General features: G+C 45.3%; 1 protein-coding gene across 1 annotated transcript in view; it reads right to left on the minus strand.

Annotated features, from left to right (window-relative positions):
- Positions 1 to 2,436: 2,436 nt before the first annotated feature.
- The window catches only part of LOC142313011 (uncharacterized), an 82,149-nt gene continuing 61,095 nt past the window's right edge, over positions 2,437 to 23,490 (minus strand). The window contains exon 12 of the mRNA XM_075351998.1: positions 2,437 to 4,081. Coding sequence (XP_075208113.1) covers positions 3,336 to 4,081 — 746 coding nt within the window. The 3' untranslated portion in view covers positions 2,437 to 3,335. The remainder of the gene's footprint in view (positions 4,082 to 23,490) is intronic.

The following is a 23,490-nucleotide window of genomic DNA, read 5'->3' on the forward strand; positions in this document are numbered from 1 at the left end:
CCACCAAACTGAACCTGAAAGAGAAAAATTATAAAGAAAAAAGACAAGAGATACCCTCATTTACAATTTATTACCCTTTTAATCCCTAATCCAGGTCTGCTGTAATCCAATAAGGAGGTCCAACGACATTCCCAGTCTCACACTCCCAGCCTATGAAGAGCAGAACGTTTGCCGTTGGCTGGAAGTGTAGCCACTGCCGCTTTCACACTGTGCTGTGTGAGAACCACAGCAGTCAAGCGTGTTGACCTTATGAGGTTACCACAGATCACAGCATGTGGCTCACACAGCGTGTGAACTGCCACGGGCAGGGATTAGTGGTGACATCATGCGTTCTCTGCAGTGCAGTGCACGCGGCAGTTCTCACACAAAGTACATTTGAAATTCCCTCAAAACGAGAATTGAAAGACTTGTGGCTGCTACAAAAAGCTGTGATACATGCCAAAGGGGTTGATACTAAGTAATAGCCATGCAGGATGCCCAAACTTTTGCATGGACTTATTTTCCTTTTTTATTAGTTTAACCCCTTCACCCCAAGGTGATTTTCTGGGTTTTTTTTCCCCTCCTCCTTCTTCCAAGAGCTGTAACTTTTTTCTTTTTTTGTCAATATAGCCATATGAGGGCTTCATCTTTGCAGGACTAGATGTACTTTTAAATGACATCATTCAAGTTACCATATAATGTACTGGAAAAAGGGGGGGAAAAAAATCCAAATGTGGAGAATTGTGAAAAAAGTGAAATTCCACAATGTTCACAATGGTTTTTTTTTGCTTTTTTATTCACCATATTCACTATATGGTAAAATTGACATGTTATACCAAACATGTATAGATTTACTTTTAAGGAGTTGTGAAAAAAAATTCAAGAGTTTGTCCCCAAAATAAATTGCGCTTTTGTCACCATTTTCCGAGACCCGTGCATTTTTATTTTTCGGGATCTGGTACTCAGTGATGGTTTATTTTTTACATCTTTAGCTGACGTTTTTAATTACCGTATTTGTTATATTATAAGACACACTTTTTCTCCCAAACATTTGTGAGGTAATTGAGGGGTGCGTCTTAAAATCCGAATGCAACTTACCGGGGGGGGGGGGTGGTGGCAGGCAGCGGCGCTGTTGTGTGGTGGGCAGTGAGGTCTGTGTGATGGGCAACGGCTCTGTTATGCGGCGGGCAGCGACTCTGTTGTGTGGCGGGCAGTGAGATCTGTTCGGCGAGAGGGCAGTGAGGTATGAGCCATTTTGAAGAGGTTGGCAGTGAGGGCTTCAAATAATGGCACCCAGAGTCCGCACGTGTGCAGATGGAGCTCTCAGATCAAGCTTTCATCTGCGCACACGCCGACTACGACTGCTATTTCTTTGAAGCCTGCACCGCCAACTTCAGAATGGCTCATACCTCACTGCCCACCGCACAGACCTCACTGCCCCCCACACAAACAGAGCAGCGCCTGCTGCCTAAGTACAGAACAGCGCCAGTTGCCCCACAACAGAGCAGGGCTGGCTGCCCCAGGAAACATCTGGCCCCCCCTTGGCACTACCGCAGCATGGCCTTACTCCAGCACCGCCGCTGCCTCTTGTGACCCCCGCTCCACGACAGCTGCTAACCCCAGGTAAGACACAACCGGATTATAAAACGAACCCCATATTTTTTTTTTTACCTTTTTTTCTCTCTAAATTTGGGGGCGTCTTATAATCCGGTGCTTCTAAAATACAGTATATCCTTTTTATGTAAATGCAACGTTATGATCGCCTGTTCTTGAATTTTACTGCACTGTTACAGCAAGAAAACAAACTTAATTTTGGCATTTAGAATTATGCAGTATACCGATCAGATTAATTGATTTTATATTTTGATAGATCGGGCATTTCTGAAAGTGGCAATACCAAATATGTGTAATTATTATTGTCTTATTTTCAATGGGGCAAAGGGAGGTGATTTGAACTTTAAGGGGTTTTTTAGCTTTTCACATTTTTTTTTAAAACTATTATTTTAATTTTTTTTTAATTTATTTTACTACTCCTCTTAGGGGACTTTTCACTGCACAGTATGATCGCTTCTCCTGATCAGAGCAAAACTGCAACATCGCTCTTATCAGGAGAAATCCTGCTCCCCTGTGTCAGCACTTTGCCGGCTCTCACCGGAAGTAACTTATTACAGATGTGAAAGAAGGAAACCGGGATATGCTGTGCTGACATCAAACATCCAGAAGTTGATTAATTTCTCTTTTATTTAATCAGGTCTTCGCGTTTCGGAGGACGCAGCCTCCTTCTTCAGGATAATTATTACAGAAAAATCAACAGGAGGTTGATTTTTCTGTAATAATTGTCCTGAAGAGGGAGGCTGCATCCTCCGAGACGCGTAGACCTCATTAAATAAAAGAGAAATTAATCAACTTCTGGATGTTTGATGTCAGCGCGGCATATCCCGGTTTCCTTCTTCCACATCTGTAACACATCACTCCGGGGCTGCAGCAGACGCCATTTTATGCTTATGTAGGAGTTGTGACTGGCACAAATTCTACAGGTGAGTACCTTACCTGTTTGTCTTATTAAATCCCACCAGATAGGGTCCTTTCTGCATTTCTTATCCACAGCATACTTTTATAGGAAGTAACTTATGAAAGCGGAAGGGCTATCATCTGACCCTGTGCTGTCATGGTAACACATTGGTGCCCCATGATTTTGTCATGGGGCCGCCAATTGCGGTGGGAAAGAGCGCAATCCACTCCATGGGACTTTAAAAACGTCGCATGACAGCGCAATCTAAGGGGTTAACAGATAAGCAGACGTGTGGGTATTACTGCAGGCCACCAGACACCACCAGAGTCAGTTGTAACCGGGTGGACACAACCAATGACATAATAATAAGTCATTGGTCATGAAGGGGTTAAAAATGTAAAAGATTATTTTTTTTTCCTAAACTACAAAAGGAAATGTCATCTTTAATTTGATGCCTTTTAAAGATAATTTAATTTTCAACTTGCATAGTTGTTCACAATAACAGTAATTTTGACCACGAGTGCTCAATCGTTCGCATGCCACTGTATGTTTTCTTGTACAAGTTTAAAAAAAAAATGTTATTTTACAAAATTTGTAAAGATTACGTTTTTTTATGGCTGAAAAAACATTAAATTCAGAACATGAATACGCCGCCTCCTCTTATGAGTTCTCCTATACATAAAAAGACAATTTATGATAAAAAGAAATTAATTTGAATCTAAATCTAAATCATTTCCCACATTCTGTGTATGGAAAACGGCTTTTCATATATGTGAGCGCTTTGATATTTAACAAGAGTTGTTTTGAAAGAAAAGCATTTAACACATTCTCAACATAGATATAGCTAGTTCCTTATGTGACTTTTTGAATGTTTAACCAATTCTGATTTACGCACAAAACTTTTCCCACAATCTGAACATGAATATGGCTTCTCCCCTGTGTGAATTCTCTGATGTAAACGAAGACTTGATATTTGATTAAAATCTTTTCCACACTGCGAACATGCATATGGCCTCTCCCCTGTGTGAATTCTCTGATGTTTAACAAGAGTTGATTTAATTGTAAAACATTTCCCACACTCTAAACATGCATATGGCCTCTCCCCTGTGTGAATTCTCTGATGCAAACGAAAACTTGATACTTGATTAAAATCTTTTCCACACTGAGAGCATGAATATGGCCTCTCCCCTGTGTGAGTTCTCTGATGTGTAACAAGATGTGATTTACTTTGAAAATGTTTCCCACACTCTGAACATAAAAATGGCTTCTCTCCTGTGTGAATTATCTGATGTGTAACAAAATTTGATTGAAATGCAAAACATTTCCCACATTCTGAACATGAAAACATCTTCTTTCCTTTGGTAGTTCTAGCATCCCTTCTGTGACTTTTATGTTCCTTAATAATCTGTGATGAATCAAGAGCTAGGATCTGTTTAATAGGATCAGATGATAGATCTCTGTTGTGAAGCACCGAGGATACAGCTGGGGTAACGTAATGTTCTTCATATGTGTCTTGTGGCTCGCCAAGATCATATGATTGAAGGTCTGAAGAAGTCAGAAATCCCTCTGATCTCCTAATACCGTCACCTGCTAAGAAAAACACATTACTTTTTCAATAATATACAGGGGGGGGGGGGGGGAAGTATTTAGTCAGCCATTAATTGTGCAAGTTCTCCCACTTAAAAAGATGCGAGGCCTGTAATTGACATCATAGGTAGACCACAACTATGAGAGACAAAATAAGAAAACAAATCCAGAAAATCACCTTGTCTGATTTGGCAAGATTTTTTTTGCAAATTATGGTGGAAAATAAGTATTTGGTTCTCTGTAACGTTTTCTGTAAGTCTTCACAATGTTGGCACATACTGTTGGTGGTATGTTGGTTCATTCCTTCATGCAAATCTCCTCTTGAGTAGTGATGATTTGGGCCTGTCGCGGGGCAACACAGGCTTTCAACTCCCTCTAAAGGTTTTCTATGGGGTTGAGATCTGGAGACTGGCTAGGCCAGTCCAGGACCTTCATATGCTTCTTACGAAGCCACTCCTTTGTTGCCCTGGCGGTGGACATGGGATCATTATCATGCTGAAAGACCCAGCCACGTTTCATCTTCAATGCCCTTGCTGATGGAAGGAGGTTTGCACTCAAAATCTCACGATACATGGCCCCATTCATTTTTTCAAGTACTCAGATCAGTCATCCTGGTCCCTTTGCAAAGAAACAGCCCCAAACTATGATGTTGCCACTCCCATGCTTCACAGTAGGTATGGTGTTTTTTGGATGCAACTCTTCTGTCTCCTCCAAACACGACAAGTTTTGTTTTTACCAAACAGTTCTTCTTCGGTTTCAGCAGACTACATGACATTCTCCCAATACTCTAAGGCCATGTGCCCACGGGACGCTCGTACCTGCGGATATATTCGCAGGTACGGCCGCATATTTCCCGCAGCTGCCCGCCGGCAGCTGCAGCTATTTTTCGTTTAATATTTCTTTATTATTTCAAAAGTTTTCATATAACAGAAGATAAGAAATGCATAAGGGTCTTTCATGTTACCCAATGTTACAGCATATGAAGATTATAAAATAACCTATGTCTTGAAGTCTCGTAAAACGTATGGTACTATGAAATGTATCGCAAATCATGTGGAAGGTAAAATCTGTAAAACATCCTATAGAACATCTTAATTTTAACATGTAATAATCTTCTATCTTTATATTTTTTCTGTGTAAAGTGTTAAAGGCAACTCCTTCTGTATAGTCTGGTTCAATAGGTATGAAAACATGACCCTATGTATATCAATTAGGTGAGAAAGAGATATAGAGAGAGGGAGAGAAAGATAGGTAGAGAAAAAGGGAAGGAGGGGAAGACATGGGGAAATGGGGGGGGGGGGGGGAGAAGGTCTGTATTGTGATGCCGCGCCACTCCTGTGTCCGGGAGCCCATCCCGGCTTCTTGAATATTTATTGTGATAGAGCGCCTGTGAGTAACCAGGTTTGGAATTGCTGTGTTTCTCTATACTGAAGCCACGGGTACCAAACCGAGAAACACAAGGAGTCTTTCCCTTCGTCAAACGCTCTCAACTCCTCCAGACGCCGCAGGCTATCCATAGCCTCTACCCAGTCTGCTCTCCTCAATGTACAGGGGGATCTCCAATGCCTCGGTATGATTTGCCTCATTGAAATCATAAAGTACGAGAGCAAGCCTTTCTTCGCCTTGGAGACTGCCCCTGTATACATTGATAAGAGGGCCACTTCCGGTGAGGGTGTCACTTCCGTGTGATGTAAATGGTTATAGAGAGCAAAGACATCTTTCCAAAGACCCTGTATCCCTGGGCAGGTCCACCAGATATGTAGCATTGTGCCCACTGAGGTCTTGCACCTCCAACAGGCGTCAGATACCTCTGGGAACATTTTATGTAGTCTGGCGGGTGTCCTATACCACCGTGAGAGGATTTTATAATTGAGTTCCTGCATTCTACAAGAAATGGTGGATTTATGTGTTAGGTTAAATGACTTACACCATTGTGCCTTGGGAAAAGTCTGGCACAATTCTGTTTGCCAATGTCTAACGTAGTCAGGCAAGTCGTCTCCTCCACCCCCCTCGGGCACTGCTATGTTGTAGATTATTGAGACTATGTGAGGGGGTGTTTCTCTAAGGAAGCATAGTTTTTCAAATGGAGTCAGATCCTTATGTATCTCAGATCCCGGAGCCAGAGAATCTATGAAACTACGTAGTTGTAGATATTGGAACCAGTAACCTGGTTCCCGTGGCCGGTCTCCAAGCAGGGATATCAGTGGTTTGCATCCCTGTTGGGTAATTACGTCTTTAACTCGTGGAATCCTTCCCATTGGCGTTGAAATCAGTCTGGGATGAGGTTCGTGAAACCAGCATTGAAACGCGGGGTTGCCCACCAGAGGCGTCATAGGACCCGGTTCTCCTGTCAATCTATATCGTCTATTGGCTGTCCTCCACGCTGTAGCCAGGGACAAGAGGATCGGGGAAACTCCCAGGGTCCCAAGGTTAGTTCTAGATGACAACCAGAAGATTCCGTGTGCCATATTCGGGCATAGTTCACATTCAATCTCCACCCACAATTTTCTGTCTTTACTGTGCAGGAGATCCAATATGCAACCACCCACCGCTGCTGCGTGATAAGCTTTAAGATCCGGGAGCCCCGCCCCTCCGTCCCAGCGAGATTTAGTCAGCATTGAGTATTTCAGTCGGGGTTTGGTGCCACGCCATATAAAATTGCTGATCATCTTCTTTAACTTGAGGAAGACATTTTCTCCTAGGTTCAGTGGGATAGTTTGAAACAGGTATAGTATTTTAGGTAGGACATCCATTTTAATTGTATTGACCCTGCCGAACCAGGAAATGGGGAGGTTATGCCATGCTATGAGGTCTTTGTGGATATTTTTTAAAAGGTCTGGGAAATTGTAATTATATAGATCTTGGTGGTTGGGAGAAACCCTGATCCCCAGATATTTAATGTAATTGCTGGCCCACTTAAAGGGGAAGGCGGGTTTGAGAGTATTCTCTTCTACGGATGGTAGCGATACATTTAAGATCTCTGTTTTTTGTAGGTTTACTTTAAAATTGGAGAGTCTGCCAAAGATCTCAAACTCCTGCAGTATGTTGGGCAAACTAGTCTTCGGCTGTGTCACATATATCAAGAGATCGTCCGCAAATAGTGCTAATTTATGCGATGTTTGTCCTATCTGTATCCCTTTTATCGAAGGGTTTTCCCTGAGTGCATTTGCTAAGGATTCCATTACCAGGATGTATAGGTATGGCGATAGGGGGCATCCCTGTCTGGTACCGTTTCTAATATTAAATGGAGCTGACAGGCGTCCGTTCACGCCCACTTGTGCCGTTGGTTCGTGATATAATGCTTTTATCCATTGTAGTAAGCGCGAACGGACGCCGATTGCCTGCATCGTGGCTTCTAAAAAAAACCAATGGACTCTGTCAAATGCCTTTTCGGCATCTACTGTCAAGAGGCACATTGGGATTTGACGCTGACGTGCCTGGGCCACTAGGGACAGGGTTCTAATAGTGTTGTCCCGTGCCTCCCTCCCTGGGACAAATCCCACCTGGTCTTTGTGGATTAGTTTGGGTATGAGGGGGCCTAGTCTCAGGGCTATCATTTTAGAGTACAATTTAATATCCACATTTATTAGTGAGATAGGTCTGTAATTAGAGCAGGTCAGTGGGTCCCTGCCAGGCTTGGGGATTACAGTTATTCGGGCTTGGAGTGTCTGTTTAGGGAACTGGCATGTGTTGGTTATGGAATTGAAGGCTTTCAGCATTATAGGGCTGCAGGCCCCTCCACATATTTTGTAAAACCGGGGGGTGAACCCATCAGGACCAGAGCTTTTACCCACTTTAAGGGTTTTAATGGCATCGCTTAGCTCTGTGTCTGAGAAATCCTCGTCTATGTCTTCAGCTACCGCATCTTCAAGGGGGTCTGGGGCATATTTGTTTAAGTATTCCCAAATGTCGCGATGTCTCGCATCAGATGATGGGGTATGTGGGGATGGGATGTTATAAAGTTTTGTATAGTAGTTTCTGAATTCTTCTAATATGTCAGGGGTGGAATGAATCTGGGTACCTGTCTGTGAGTTTAACGCTAATATTGGGGTTTGTGCCTGTCTGGGGTGAAGGGTCCTGGCTAACAATCGTCCACTTTTATCTCCAAACTCAAAGATATTCCTACGAAATTTATCTCTGATACACAGTGATTTTCGGTCAAGGATAGATAATATTTGGTGGCGGATAGTAGAAATTTCCGTTTTAATGGTGTCACTGGATTTGGTTTTGTTTATCGTTTCTTTATGGCCTAGTTGTGCTAACAGTTCTTTTAGTTCCCTTGCACTTTCTTTTTTAATTCTTGATCCATGGGATATGCAGACCCCCCTGATCATACATTTCAACGCTTCCCATTTGACCGGGGCAGGTGTGGGATCTGCCATATGATCTATTTTGAAGTTTGCAATGGTTTTATGAATATCCTCCAGGCATTGCTCATTCTTGAGCAGGTTGTCGTTCAGTCTCCATGTGTGTCCCACCCCCCCCATATCTCTCACCCCAATTTCCCCATATACTGGTGCGTGGTCCGACCAGAGAAAAACATCCATTGAACAACCCGGGGATTTGTCTAGCAGGTCGTGGGATATGAAAATGTGGTCTAGTCTGGTGTAGCTATTATGAACTGTGGAATGAAAACTGTAGTCTCTGACTCCGGGATGTAAGACCCTCCAAAGATCGACTAGTTTAAGGGATGTTAGTTCTCGTTTTAATCTGCGTAGTGCCGAGGAGGGGATTGCAGACCTACCAGAGGACGAATCCATGGCTGGATCCAGCACAAGGTTGAAGTCTCCTCCCAAGATGATACAGGTGCCACCCGCAAACTCTGCCAGCTTCTCCAGAGTCTCCACTCCAAAGGATACCTGGTCCTGATTTGGGAAATAGATGTTAGCGATTGTATAAGTATTATTCAGGAAAGATATTTTAAGAAATAGCCAGCGTCCCTCCGGGCTAGTGAGCGTGTCGAGAACTGTTGGCTGGAATGTCTTGTGAAAAGCAATGGAAACCCCACATGCCTTCTTGTTGGGGTGTGGGCCATGGAACCATGTCGGGTAATTCTTGGTTTTACAGTTGGGAGTGTTGGAGGCTATGAAGTGTGTCTCTTGAAATAGGGCTATTTTAACTCCCTTCCTGTGCAGGCGATATAGGATCTGACTTCTCTTTTCGGGTTTATTTAAGCCTTTAGTATTGTAAGTGCAAAAGGTGAGGTGCGACATCACAGAAAAGGGTAGGCAGGGTATAGGGAAAACCAAGGGGAGAAGAGAAAGAGCAGAGATAAGATAGTGGTGAAAGGTAAAATTAGATAAGCTAAGTAGGACTAGGGTGCCTACTGATCTTAGGTATCTACTGGTAGACTATTGTCTAATGTGGCACTCTGCCACGTCCCTAATAGAGGTGCGGGAAAGCCTACGGTCTTTCAGGAACTCCCTTCTGCGGCGAACGCCCACAAGTAATATGAATAACAATCAACGTATACAGTCTAGTAGTGATTAATCACTTTTCCATTCCCCTCCCCCACACCCCCAATTACTTGGTGTGTTTTGGGTATGGATCGCACATCGGGAGGAGAACACGAGGCTATCAACTCAATATAAAATGCCATTAAACCAGAGCTCAGTATCAGATCCAGATGTAAAGAATGAAAGGGGGAGCAACAGATTGAGTGAGACAATAAAAAAAAAAAAAATAAAAAAAAAATAAAATAAATATGAAGTGGTGTAGGGCAAAGGACCAGGGGGAAGGACGTGGGGAGAAGTGGGAGGACGGAGTGTAGGAGGCGTATGGAGTGGTGTATGTAGAGAGCATGTCTAAGAGGGGGGGAGAGGAAGGAGGTAGAAATTAGTGTAGGGCATGTGTCCTTTGTAAGTATGTGTGCTGGGGAGGGAAAATGGGTTGAGTAGAGTTAGTTTGTAGGAAGTAGTGCGCTCATAGAAGGTGTGTGAAGAGGAAGACGCAAGGTGGGAATGATACGAAGGAAGAGGTATAAGGGGAGGGGAGAGGGGGCGAGTGGAGGGGAGTAGGGAGAGAGAGAAGGAAAGAGAAGAAAAGAAGAAAAAAAAAAAAAAAAAGGGGGGGGGGACTAGGAAAGTAAGCGTGAGGAGAGAAGATACTGATACATGACGCTCTATGAACAGGTAAGCAGTCCAATACAATCAATTTATATCTCGCCTCCTGGTTTTCCAAGAAGTTTTTGTCCTTTTCTTTGGATGGTCAGCGATATTCAGCGGTGTATATCACGGGGGGATCCTCCACCCCTTCTCTTCTGGACTTGTCGCCAGTGCTCTCTTGGTGGTAAGGGTGCAGGGCCCCCCGGGGTTGGCCAATCTGGCAGGCTGATCATAGGCAGTTCAAAAGTCCCTAGGAAGTTGGGGAGGTCTCCCAAGGACCGGAAGACCGCCGACTTCCCATTTTTCTTTGCTGTGAGTTGGAACGGATATCCCCAGCGATATGGAACATCCTTATCTTTGAGGGATTGGAGTAGTGGTCTTAAGGCCTTGCGTAGTTGCAGTGTCCTCCGTGCTAGGTCTGGTAGGACAATCAGAGGTGTCCCTTTATATGTACCCGCTCCTTTCTCTCTGCATCTTTGTAGTATGGCCTCCTTTTCTTTATAGAAGTGGACCCGACATATCACATCTCTTGGTCTGGCCGGATCAGGAGATTTGGGGCCTAGGGATCTGTGGATGCGGTCCAGTTCTATGCGTTGTTCTGGGTCGCGTTGGAGGAGACGGGTAAAGAATTTTTGTGCCCATTCATCCAGCTGTGGTGGTGCCACTGCTTCTGTGAGACCTCTAATTCTTAAGTTATTACGGCGATGTCTGTTTTCAATATCGTCTAAGTGGGTCAGAATGTCCTGTATCTGGGCCGTGTGCTCTGATAGGACTTGTTGATGTGATTCTATATGGGAAAATACCTGTTCCTGCACCTCTTCTGTAGCTGCTACACGCTGACCAATCTGTTTGATTTCTGATTGTATAGAGGCCATGTCTTGCTTATGGGATTCCCTCAGTTTCCCCAGCAAAGAGTCCATTTCCTGCCTGGTTGGAATTGATCTGATATGTGCTTTCCAATCCCAATCTTCTTCTTGCTCCTGTGTCTGGTCTGATTTATTCTTCTCTCCCTTGTTTCTGCGGGTGGAGGTGTTGGAGGTGGGGAGTCTTTGTTCTTTAGGTGATGTGTGCTGTTGTTGTGGTATTACAGGCTCCTCTCCGGGTGTCACAGATCTGCTTCCCATGGCTGCTGGGGTCTGCTGTATCACAGAGCTGGGGCCCTGCTCTGCCTGCAGTTTATCTGGCAGTCGCTTTTGTGGCTGGGACAGGGGGTTTTCAACACTCCGTTCTGTAGTGTCCTGCTGTGCCTTATCTATGTTTATGGCTGAGCTGGCTGCTGTTATGTGAGGAGACAGTGAGGTCGCTCCACTGCATGTTTGCTGAGCGTTATCTCCTGCCTCAGTGTCTGCCGGCGCCATGTTGGAGAGAGCAGAGGTATCAGGCTGGGAGGCTGAGGTCCCGAAAAAGCGGGTGATATCTGTACCTTCCCCCTCTGGAGTCTGTACACTCGTCCCCCGTCCTCTCCTGCGTGCCATTACTGATCCTGGACCCGGTGAGTGCCTTTGAAGTGTGAGAATTCACCGCTGGTATGTGGGAGCTCCTTCTTACAGCGTCTCAGTGTGCCATCGGCTAGCTCCGCCCCCCAGCTGCAGCTATTTTTAACTGCGAGTTTCCAGCGGAATAGCTGCGGGAAACATGCGGAGTTTCACGCGATTTACCTGCGGACGTCCCGGCCTCTATCTCCATAGCGGAGGGCCAGGATCTCCGCAAGTAAATCCGCATGAATAAGTGACATGCAGTTAGGTGCGGCTGAGGGATCTCCGCAGGAGATTCCGCAGCCGCACTTTCCGCAGCGTGGACACAGACACTCCCCATATCCCATAGGGTAACATGGGGAGTGCCTGTACATGCTAGAACCTGCGGATTTATCTGGAAAATCCAGAAAAATCCGCAGGTTTTCCGTGGAAAACTCCGCAGCAAAAAGCTCCCATGAGCACATGGCCTTATGGATACTCAAAAGGCTCTCTAACAAACTTCAAATGGGCCCAGACATGTTCTGGCTTAAGGAAGGGGACACGTCTGGCACTGCAGGATCTGAGTCCCTGGCGCTGTAGTGTTACTAATGGTAGCCTTTGTTACGGCGGTCCCATCTCTATGAAGGTCATTCACTAGGTCTCCCCATGTGGTTCTGGAATTTTTTTCTCACCACTCTTGCGATCATTTTGACCGCACAGGGTGAGATCATGCGTGAAGCCCCACATCAAAGGAGATTATCAGTAGTCTTGTATGTCTTCTATTTTTGCTCCCACAGTTGATTTCATCACACCAAGCTGCTTGCCCATTGCAGATTTAATCTTCCTAGCCTAGTGCAGGGCTACAATTTTTTTTGTAGCCCAGCTCTTTGGTCTTCACCATAGTGGAGTTTGGAGTGTGACTGTTTGAGGTTGTGGACAGGTGTCTTTTATACTGATGACAATTTCAACCAGGTGCCATAACTACAGGTAATGAGTCTTCAAAGTGAAGAGGGAGAAGGGGTTAAACCCGCGCAATCCGCCAGTAATCCAGAAGGAGATGTTGATAAATGAAACAATCTTTTATTTCATGGGTCTACGCGTTTCAAGGTCTAAGACCTCTTCTTCAGGACCAGAAAATCAACACTCAGAGTGTTGATTTTCTGGTCCTGAAGAAGAGGTCTTAGACCTTGAAACGCGTAGACCCATGAAATAAAAGATTGTTTCATTTATCAACATGTCCTTCTGGATTACTGGCGGATTGCGCGGGTTTAACCCCTTCTCTCTCTCCACTTTGAAGTCTGAAACACGTGGGGCCGCAGCAGCCGCCATTATCTCATGCTATCTGTGGTGGTTGTGACCTCTCACAACCTCAATCGGTGAGTGCATTTACCATTTGCTAACCGTGTGTTTAATCTGGTAAAACCCTATCAGCGCTTCTCTTTTCTAGCTTATCTACAGGTAATGAGTGGAAGACAGAGGAGCCTCTTAAAGAAGTTACAGGTCTGTGAGAGACAGAAATCTTGCATGTTTTACAGTTGTCTAAATACTTATTTTCCACCATAATTTTGAAAAAAAATTTGCCAAATCAGACAAGGTGATTTTCTGGATTTGTTTTCTCATTTTGCTATTATCATAGTTGTGGTCTACCTATTATGTCAATTACAGGCCTCTCTCACCTTTTTAAGTGGGAGAACTTGCACAATTAGTGGCTGACTAAATACTTTTTTTCCTCACTATAACCTTGGCAATTTTTTTTAACTATATTAAATGTCCATTATAATTGCAAGTCATGTTGCAAAATTCAATTATTTACTAACATATTGGTGACAAAATAGTTCACATTCTAACTGAAGACCACAGAGCAAGGACCACTAGATAATGATATAAGGCCACCACGATCGGTTCTAGCAGATTCCCAATTCAGTGTTGAATTTAGCATCTTCCTAGGTTCATGTTTCAGAGTGTCGGTCACCACTATTTTGTAGTAGGACCCACAGTGGAGAATCATTAATGAGCCTGTCAGTCAGTACTATTAGGGGGGGTCTATCTGGCACAATCTCTGACAGCCACATGCATTTTACTGCAGAATGGATAAGCAGTACGATTATGTATGAAGAAGCTCTGACTTTGTAGAAAGTGTAAAAATTGAATTGCAAATTAATTAACAACAACACAAAAGCTCCATAAATACATTTCAGATAAACAACACAACAGAAATAAACTAGTATATTAACCAGTCTAGGACCCACCAAATTCAATAGAAAAAAGCAAATATAGTGCGAATTAAAATATAACTTAATGAAAGCCTTTAAAAGCCCAAAACAAAGTGATATCTAAAACATATTGACCGTACGACATGCATTAGAAATACATGCTATGGTTACCAAAGCCGCCTAGACAGTATCCTAACCAAGGGACCATGTACCCGCGGATTTATCCGTAGAAAACCTGCGGATTTATCTGGATTTTCTAGATAAATCTGCAGGTTTTAGCATGTACAGACACTCCCCATGTTATCCTATGAGACATGGGGAGTGCTGTGTCCATGATGCGGTATGTGCGGCTGCGGAATATGCTGCAGATGTCCCGCAGCCGTAACTGCATGTCTATTTTTCCTGCAGAAATATCTGCGGAAGTCCCGCCTCTCCTCTATGGAGATAGAGGCCGCGACTTCCGCAGGTAAGTCGCACGAATGTCCACAGGTTTACAGCAGATATTTTGCTGGAATACCACAGCAATGGATAGCTGCGGATACTGGGGAGCTGCTGCGGGAAACCTGCGGATTGCACTCGCACATGAAAATCGCAAGTGGACCTGAGCCCATACTTTTCCCGGCCCCGAGAGGTGGTGGTGAACCTAAATTCTGCATCCAACTTTTATAAAAAGTCTAACTATTCTAATAGTCCATTAAGTTAAAGCTGGAAGCATAGTAAGACATTAATGACCCCTCTAAAAGATCACAGGCCCATTTCTAAAACAAAAAAAAAAAAAAAACGGCAAGGGAGAACACCTATGACACCCGGAGTAGTAACAGCTGCAGATATCATTATGCAACATATGTGTGTAAGCTGCACATTTCACCCTTTCAGAGTGAGACTCGCACCTATACCAACAACATAAATTGAAAGAGTGGGAATCAAAAACCTGGAAATTACATCAGTTTACACTGAGCATCTTTTGCAACAAGTCAATGAGATTTCTGAAAATACGTAAAACGCAGTGGACTTGAAAAGAAGACAAAATGAGAAATCAAGAGCAGTGATTTCTGTACATTATATTACAAACTGCACATATTCCATCTTCATTCCCCACCTACAAAGTGCAGGGAATAACTACACTAGATATGGAAAGTCTACATTCCCCACCTAACAAGCACAGGGAATAACTACAGTAGATATAGAAAGTCCACATTCCCCACCTAACAAGCACAGGGAATAACTACAGTAGATATGGAAAGTCCACATTCCCCACCTAACAAGCACAGGGAATAACTACACTAGATATGGAAAGTCTACATTCCCCACCTAACAAGCACAGGGAATAACCTCAGTAGATATGGAAAGTCTACATTCCCCACCTAACAAGCCCAGGGAATAACTACACTAGATATGGAAAGTCCACATTCCCCATCTAACAAGCACAGGGAATAACTACACTAGATATGGAAAGTCTACATTCCCCATCTAACAAGCCCAGGGAATAACCTCAGTAGATATGGAAAGTCTACATTCCCCACCTAACAAGCCCAGGGAATAACTACACTAGATATGGAAAGTCTACATTCCCCACCTAACAAGCACAGGGAATAACTACACTAGATATGGAAAGTCTACATTCTCCACCTAACAAGCACAGGGAATAACTACACTAGATATGGAAAGTCCACATTCTCCACCTAACAAGCACAGGGAATAACTACACTAGATATGGAAAGTCTACATTCCCCACCTAACAAGCACAGGGAATAACTACAGTAGATATGGAAAGTCTACATTCCCCACCTAACAAGCACAGGGAATAACTACACTAGATATGGAAAGTCTACATTCCCCACCTAACAAGCACAGGGAATAACTACACTAGATATGGAAAGTCTACATTCCCCACCTAACAAGCACAGGGAATAACTACACTAGATATGGAAAGTCCACATTCCCCACCTAACAAGCACAGGGAATAACTACAGTAGATATAGAAAGTCTACATTCTCCACCTAACAAGCACAGGGAATAACTACACTAGATATGGAAAGTCCACATTCCCCATCTAACAAGCACAGGGAATAACTACACTAGATATGGAAAGTCTACATTCCCCATCTAACAAGCACAGGGAATAACTACACTAGATATGGAAAGTCCACATTCTCCACCTAACAAGCACAGGGAATAACTACAGTAGATATAGAAAGTCCACATTCTCCACCTAACAAGCACAGGGAATAACTACACTAGATATGGAAAGTCCACATTCCCCATCTAACAAGCACAGGGAATAACTACACTAGATATGGAAAGTCTACATTCCCCACCTAACAAGCACAGGGAATAACTACACTAGATATGGAAAGTCTACATTCCCCACCTAACAAGCACAGGGAATAACTACACTAGATATGGAAAGTCCACATTCCCCATCTAACAAGCACAGGGAATAACTACAGTAGATATAGAAAGTCTACATTCCCCACCTAACAAGCACAGGGAATAACTACACTAGATATGGAAAGTCCACATTCCCCATCTAACAAGCACAGGGAATAACTACACTAGATATGGAAAGTCTACATTCCCCACCTAACAAGCACAGGGAATAACTACACTAGATATGGAAAGTCTACATTCCCCACCTAACAAGCACAGGGAATAACTACACTAGATATGGAAAGTCTACATTCTCCACCTAACAAGCACAGGGAATAACTACACTAGATATGGAAAGTCTACATTCCCCACCTAACAAGCACAGGGAATAACTACAGTAGATATAGAAAGTCCACATTCCCCATCTAACAAGCACAGGGAATAACTACACTAGATATGGAAAGTCTACATTCTCCACCTAACAAGCACAGGGAATAACTACAGTAGATATAGAAAGTCCACATTCCCCATCTAACAAGCACAGGGAATAACTGCAGTAGATATAGAAAGTCCACATTCCCCTGTTAAAAAAAAAAAAAAAAAAAAAAAAAAAAAATCTTACCAAAAAGAAAATCACTACAAAATGTAAAAGTCTCCAATTCAATAAAAAAAAAAAATAATTGAGAGAAAATTAGGCTAAAATAATTTGGTTGCAAAAGTGTGAGCACCCTCTTATAATGGGGATGTGGTTGTGTTCAGAATTAGACAATCACATTTACACTGATGATGAATAGTAGTCAGTACATGGCCGCCAGCATTTATACTAAATATGATTCACCCCATTTAAAGTTTTGGTGATCCAGGAGGATTTCCTAGATATAAAAACGTAGTGTGAATAGGGTCTTATCCAGGTTAGCACAGGGTACAGAGGAGTAATGCTCTCTTGTTATGGGTGTGTGTGACACAACCACTAATGTGACAGTACCAGCTGCTGCAATATCCACGAGTGTTTGTAGAGTCCAAGGATCGATATCTCACTAAAGAGTGGATTGTCAACGCGTTTCAGAGTCTCTCTGACTCCTTCCTCCGGACAACCATATTGGGCATTTTACAGCAAAAGCAATCATCCATAAACAGCTGAAAACACCGCATAAATGTTATGTGCACTGACGTACACACATGCAAAGTAACGTAAAATGAAGTCTAACTTAAAACTACTACACCTGACCCTCCCAGTTCTTGTACAGACTAGGAGGTCCCTGCTGCACAGTCCCTATAGGCCCCTGTGCAGACTGAAACAACCCTAACTAGATGACTCAGATGACCACTCAGACCTTTGCTTCCTAAGAATAAAAATCTTTATATAGCGCCAAATAATCCGTAGTGCTTTACAATTCAGAGCCTCATATACAGTCATAAGTAACAGTTATAGAAAAGACAATAATTAAAGCAAAAACAGTGACAACCATGCTCATAGAAGCTTACACTCTACAATGAGGCGGGGGCAACACAAAATACAGGTGCTTATTTACAATGATGGTCCAGCCATTTTGAAGAAGTGGGGGATAGATAAAGTGTTCATGAGCCGGTCACAAGCCAATCTTTGTAGTGCTTTTGGCTTCGGTGGAGTTTGAGGGAGAAATATATTCAGAGAAAGAGTGGATTGGCTGTATATGAATGGACTTCGATTAGGGAACAGTATAGGCCGCTCTATAAAGATGTTTTAGGGAGCATCTAAAACTGTGTATGTTGTGGTTAGTCCTAATTTCTTGGGGGTACAGCATTCCAGAAGATTTGCTGCAGCTTGGGAGAAGTCTTGGAGGCGGGATTGGGAGGTTCGGATTAGTGTGGATGTTTTGCGGAAGTTAATTGAGCAGCGTAGAGAACGGGTAGGGTGACAATCTGAAATGAGGGTGGAGATGTAGAGGGGTGCCGCGCTGTGGAGAGCTTTGTGGGTGAGAACAAGCAATTTAAATTGGATCCAATAATGTATGGGCAGTCAGTGCAATGACTGGCACAGAGTGGAAGCGTCTGAGTAAAGATTAGCCTGATAGGTGACCCTGGCTGCTGTATTAAGGTTGGACTGTAGAGGGGAAACTCTAGTGAGGGAGAGGCCAATTAATAAAGAAGTACAATAATTCTTCCAAAGCGGCCATCAAGAGTTCCACGTACCTCCTTAAGAATCCTGGGGAAGGTGCAGAGTGAAAATAAGGTGAACCAAAACTAATAATCTACAAGGAGAAACACTAGGCAAACATGCTTTAGTTCCAAGCAGGGTTCACTTCAGAAATATTACCAACAAGAAATGGAAGCTTGGGAAAGCTTTAAATAGTTACACCACGGGGGGCGTGTCCAGGATGCTGAGCTGAGTGGACGTGGGGAAGAGGAGCTCCTGTTGACCCTCAGCTAAATCAGCACTTATCATAAGCACAAACCTACTCACCGGCTCTCAGGATGGGACCACGGAGGATTAAACCATCGCAGCAGGCATCGGTGGCCCCCCCGCTGCACACCACGGCGCTGGATACTTTCTTGGGCCTGGAACAGGGTCCAGGGGAGGCCCGGACGCCATCTTTCCAGGAGCATGGAGGGGAAATGGAGGCACTGGCCCGGCCTGCTAAGCAGCAAGAGAAGGAGGAGTGGGTGAGCGGGGACACAGGGGAAAGTGGAGGAATCTCTGCAGCAGTTCCAACAGGGAATGCCTTGGCTCAGCAGCCCTGCACTGCATCGGATCCTCAGGCACAGCAGCAGCAGGCCCAGGAGCACATAGTGGCTGTGGGAGATAAGGTGGAGGTCGGGGGGCAGCCCTCCCCACTGCCGGGAGAAGGGACTGCAGCCACAGCTGGTAATATCAGGGAACAGAGCAGCCTGCTTCCCCCCTCTGGGCCTCGGTGTGGAGATCAACCTTCCCAGCTTCCCCAGCACCAGACTAAAACTCCAGTGTCTATTACTGCAGGTGCTCACCTTAAAGGGCCAGACACCTTCTATAAGGACATGCATGATTTCATAAGTAAACTTCCTTCTAAAGAGGACTTTCAATGCCTCATACGTGAGGTTAAAGCAACTTGCAGGTCAGAAATAGCTGAAGTGAGGAGAGATTTGCAGCAATTGTCTAGCAGAATTGAATCCCTGGAGGAAGAGCATGACATCACCAGATCCCATGTATCAGAATTACACAAACTGGCAACATCGCAACAAAAAATAATGGAGGATATGCAGTCTCACATAGAGGATCTCGACAACAGAGGACGCCGTTGCAATGTCCGTGTGAGGGGGGTCCCAGAGTCAGATGGGCCCGAGGACACAAACTCCATACTACAATCCATCTTTAATGAAGTGTTGGACGCTCCCCCTTCTAACATCATCAAGCTGGACAGGGCACACAGGGCTTTACAGCCGAAGAATTTATCCACCCAACCCCGGGACATCATTTGTTGCATTCACGACTTCTCCACCAAAGAACTGATCATGGCTAAGGCTAGAATGAGGCGCACGGCACCTGTGTTCAATGGCAAGGAAATCCAGCTTTTCCCGGATCTTTCTCGCATCACACTCCAGAAAAGGCGGCACCTCAAACCCCTCCTCACGAGCCTGAAGGAGCACCAGGTTCCATACCGCTGGGGTTACCCGTTTGCACTAACAGCGCGCAGAGGGGGTAAATCGGCGACCCTTCGCACTCCAGCAGATACCACTCTGTTCTGTGAAGCACTGGACATTCCAGCGGTCTGTATCCCAGATTGGGACTTGCAAAGGTTGGAAGGGCCGCCCCCTCCCGTGTGGTCCAAGGTGAGGGGTGGAGGGCGTGGGGCTTTGGGGGGGAGAGGAGGTAGGGGCCGCGGGTCGCCCCCCTCCCCGGCTCACCGTTGAGGACACTTCTTAACCTGGTTGGTGCCTATTTCTTATACCCTCTGAGTTCCAGTGGCTGAGCATGCTTTGTGATACTGTGACTCTCTCTACAGCAAGCCTCTGACTGTCCATTGTGTCATCTGCGGACCTCTGGGTCTGTTGAGCTGCATAAGGGGGGGGGCTGTAGCCACAATGATGCCGTGGGTGGTAGGGGGGGTTGGCGGGAGCCCGGTCCCCTTACTTGGAGTTAGTGGTTGAGGTTTTTTGTTTTGTTTTTTTTTCCCTTGTTTCCTTTTGGCACGGGCCCGTGCCCACTGGACTGACCCCCGTGGGAGGGCTACTGGGGAGTGAGGTGGGTGGCTCTCTTAGCTCAGACGGGTTGGGGAACCTCCCTCTAGGTCTCTCCCTTCCGGGTTGACCCCCCGGGAATCTATGCCTAAGGTTTATGCATTTTGGTTAATGTTCTTAATTCATGTTCATTTCTATGTTTGTCCTTGTCTTCCCCCCTCCCCGATGTTTTTTCCTTATGTGTCCTTTCAGGTACCACCCCTTCTAGAGTCCCTGGGAGCTGCGGCCCTTTGTCGTATGGACCATCTCCTCTGGCCGGCTTCACAGGGGAAGTCATGCCCCCGACGGTATAGGTGTGCCATTAGCTTTTTCTTACTTCTAAGTTTTAGATATGACCCGCATTATCTCTCTTAACGTAAAAGGTCTGAATTCACCCCGTAAGAGGAAATTGCTGCTACAGGAACTGAAAACATCAGGTGCAGACATAGCCTTTATCCAAGAAACACATTTTGTGGAATCAAACACTTTCAAATTTGCGTCCCACCGCTTTCCCATCCATTACTCGGCTTACTCGGGCTCCAAGAGGGGGGGAGTTGCTATTTTAATATCCTCCAGTTGTCCTCTACAAATTACGGGTTCTCACTGCGATCCAGAGGGTAGATATGTGATTCTGGAGGGCCAACTGGGGGGATCCCCGCACATAATGGCCAACATTTATGCACCTAATGAAGGACAGATACGCTTTCTTAAGAAAATACTCGATCTGATAGGAGGACTGGCACCGGCCTCTACGGTGTTGGGGGGAGACTTTAACATCCCCTTTTCGGAGGTGGCCGACAGACTCTCTGTGGGTGGACACCCTCCATCGGGTGCTTTGAAAAATTTGTCCCGGGACTTTCGTAGGCTCATTAGATCAGGGGCTTTATACGACGCTTGGAGGGTGGACCACCCGGGAGAGAAGGCCTTTTCCTTCTACTCGCATCCGCATCAGACGCACACCAGAATAGACTATTTTTTCATTGACTCACAGCTGCTGGGGCGTCTTGAGAGGGTGGAAATGGGATCCATTACGTGGTCAGACCATTCCCCACTCATAATGGACTTCAAGAAAGATGGTCCTCGACCTAGGCCTCAGCATTGGCGCCTTAATGAATCTCTGATCAAAAATCCCGACACTAGGGCCTTTTTAAATAAGCAACTGGTCGAATTCTTTCAGTTGAACACGGGCACGGTCACGTCGCCGGCAACACTCTGGGAAGCTCACAAGGCAGTGATGAGGGGACTATGCATTAGAGAGGGCGCCAGGGCTAAAAAGAATGCCACAAGCCAGCGGGACTCTATAACGGCCCATCTTAAGCTACAGGAGGGGAGACTGGCGGCTGCCCCATCACTGACTATTCTTAGGAGAGTCATCAGCCTTAGGGAAAAGTTGAGAGACTTGGCAATTGGCAGAGCAGAAAAATTGCTAACCTTTTCCAAACAAAGATACTATGAAAGGAGTAATAAGGCTCATACCTTACTCGCCAGGCAGCTTAAGGAGCGCGCTACATCCTCATGCCCTCAGGCTCTGCGCGACGAAAAGGGCACTATCCACTATCACCCCGCTTCAATAGCTGACATTTTTTTCAATTACTACAACAAGCTTTATAACCTTCCGGTTCCCCCGGGCATGGCTTCGCGCGGGGCTGGGGCACTTGGGGACTATTTTTCGGCCCTTGAGCTCCCTTCACTGCCTTGCGGAGCAGCCGCGGCTTTGAATGAAGAGATTACTACAGAGGAACTGGAGCAAGTTCTGGAAGCCCTGCCTGGCGGGAAGTCACCGGGCCCGGACGGCTTTACTTATTTTTATTACATGGTGTTTGCGGCGGAGCTCCTCCCACACATGGCCGCCTTGTTTAACTCTTTCCTTCAGGGTGACCCTATCCCTCCATCCATGCTACACTCCCATTTAATCCTCCTGCCCAAGCCACCCAGGGACCCATTGGACTGTGCTGCTAATTATAGACCAATAGCCCTTTTGAACTCCGATTTGAAGATGTTCACCAAGCTCTTGGCGGCCAGGCTTAATCGATGGTTGCCCCAACTCGTGTATAAAGACCAGGTGGGTTTTGTCCCTTGCCGTCAGGGGGGGGACAACACCAGGAAGGTCATAGACCTGGTGGATGTGGCAAATTGGACGAAGCAACAGGCGTTGGTGTTGAGTCTAGATGCAGAGAAGGCTTTTGACCGCCTTGCGTGGCCTTTTCTCTTCAAGACAATGGAGGTCTTTGGGATCTCGGGTGGCTTTATGCGGGCCTTGAAGTCCCTGTATAGCGCTCCTACGGCCTCTATCAAACTCCCCCTCCACATCTCTAAGCCTTTTCTCATCTCCAATGGCACCAGGCAGGGGTGCCCCCTGTCCCCCCTCCTTTTTGCACTATGCATAGAGCCCCTCGCGGCCTCGGTCAGGAGCAACCCAGACATCTCGGGGGTCCTGGTCAGGAATAAACCGTTTAAAATCTCACTTTTTGCCGACGATGTGCTCATTACACTTACTAACATCCATGTGTCCCTTCCAATTTTAATGTGCACCTTGGGTAGGTACGGGAGCCTTTCGGGGTATAAGATCAACTCTAGCAAAACGGAGGCAATGCCCTTGAATCTCGACCCGGTGGCCCTGGATTACCTGCGTTTGAATTTTAAGTTTCGTTGGAAGACAGATGCGGTCAAGTACCTGGGGGTTAACCTCACATCTACTTATGATTCCCTCTATAACCTTAACTTCCCCCCCCTTTTCCGAGAGCTGAGAACTCTTTTGAGCAAGTGGTTGCCCCTCCCTCTTTCGTGGATGGGGCGCATTGCGGCGGTTAAAATGAGCTTGCTCCCAAAATTATTATATTTCTTTGAAACCCTCCCAGTTAAGGTACCAATAAAGGAGCTGAAGTCTCTTCAGGCGGCTATCCTTAGATTTATTTGGTGTAACAAACGTCATAGGGTGGCCAGGGAGGTGTTGATGGCTCGGAGAAACAGGGGGGGGGCTTTCTGTCCCGGACATCCTAAAATACTATTGGGCGGCCCATCTTAGGAGGATCCCCTGTTGGGTGTCCCTTTGGGCATACAACAGGTGGACTGAGATTGAAAAACTTTGGCTGGCGCCT

The sequence above is a fragment of the Anomaloglossus baeobatrachus genome, chromosome 5 (assembly GCF_048569485.1).
Source record: "Anomaloglossus baeobatrachus isolate aAnoBae1 chromosome 5, aAnoBae1.hap1, whole genome shotgun sequence".
Classification (NCBI taxonomy): Eukaryota; Metazoa; Chordata; class Amphibia; order Anura; family Aromobatidae; genus Anomaloglossus; species Anomaloglossus baeobatrachus.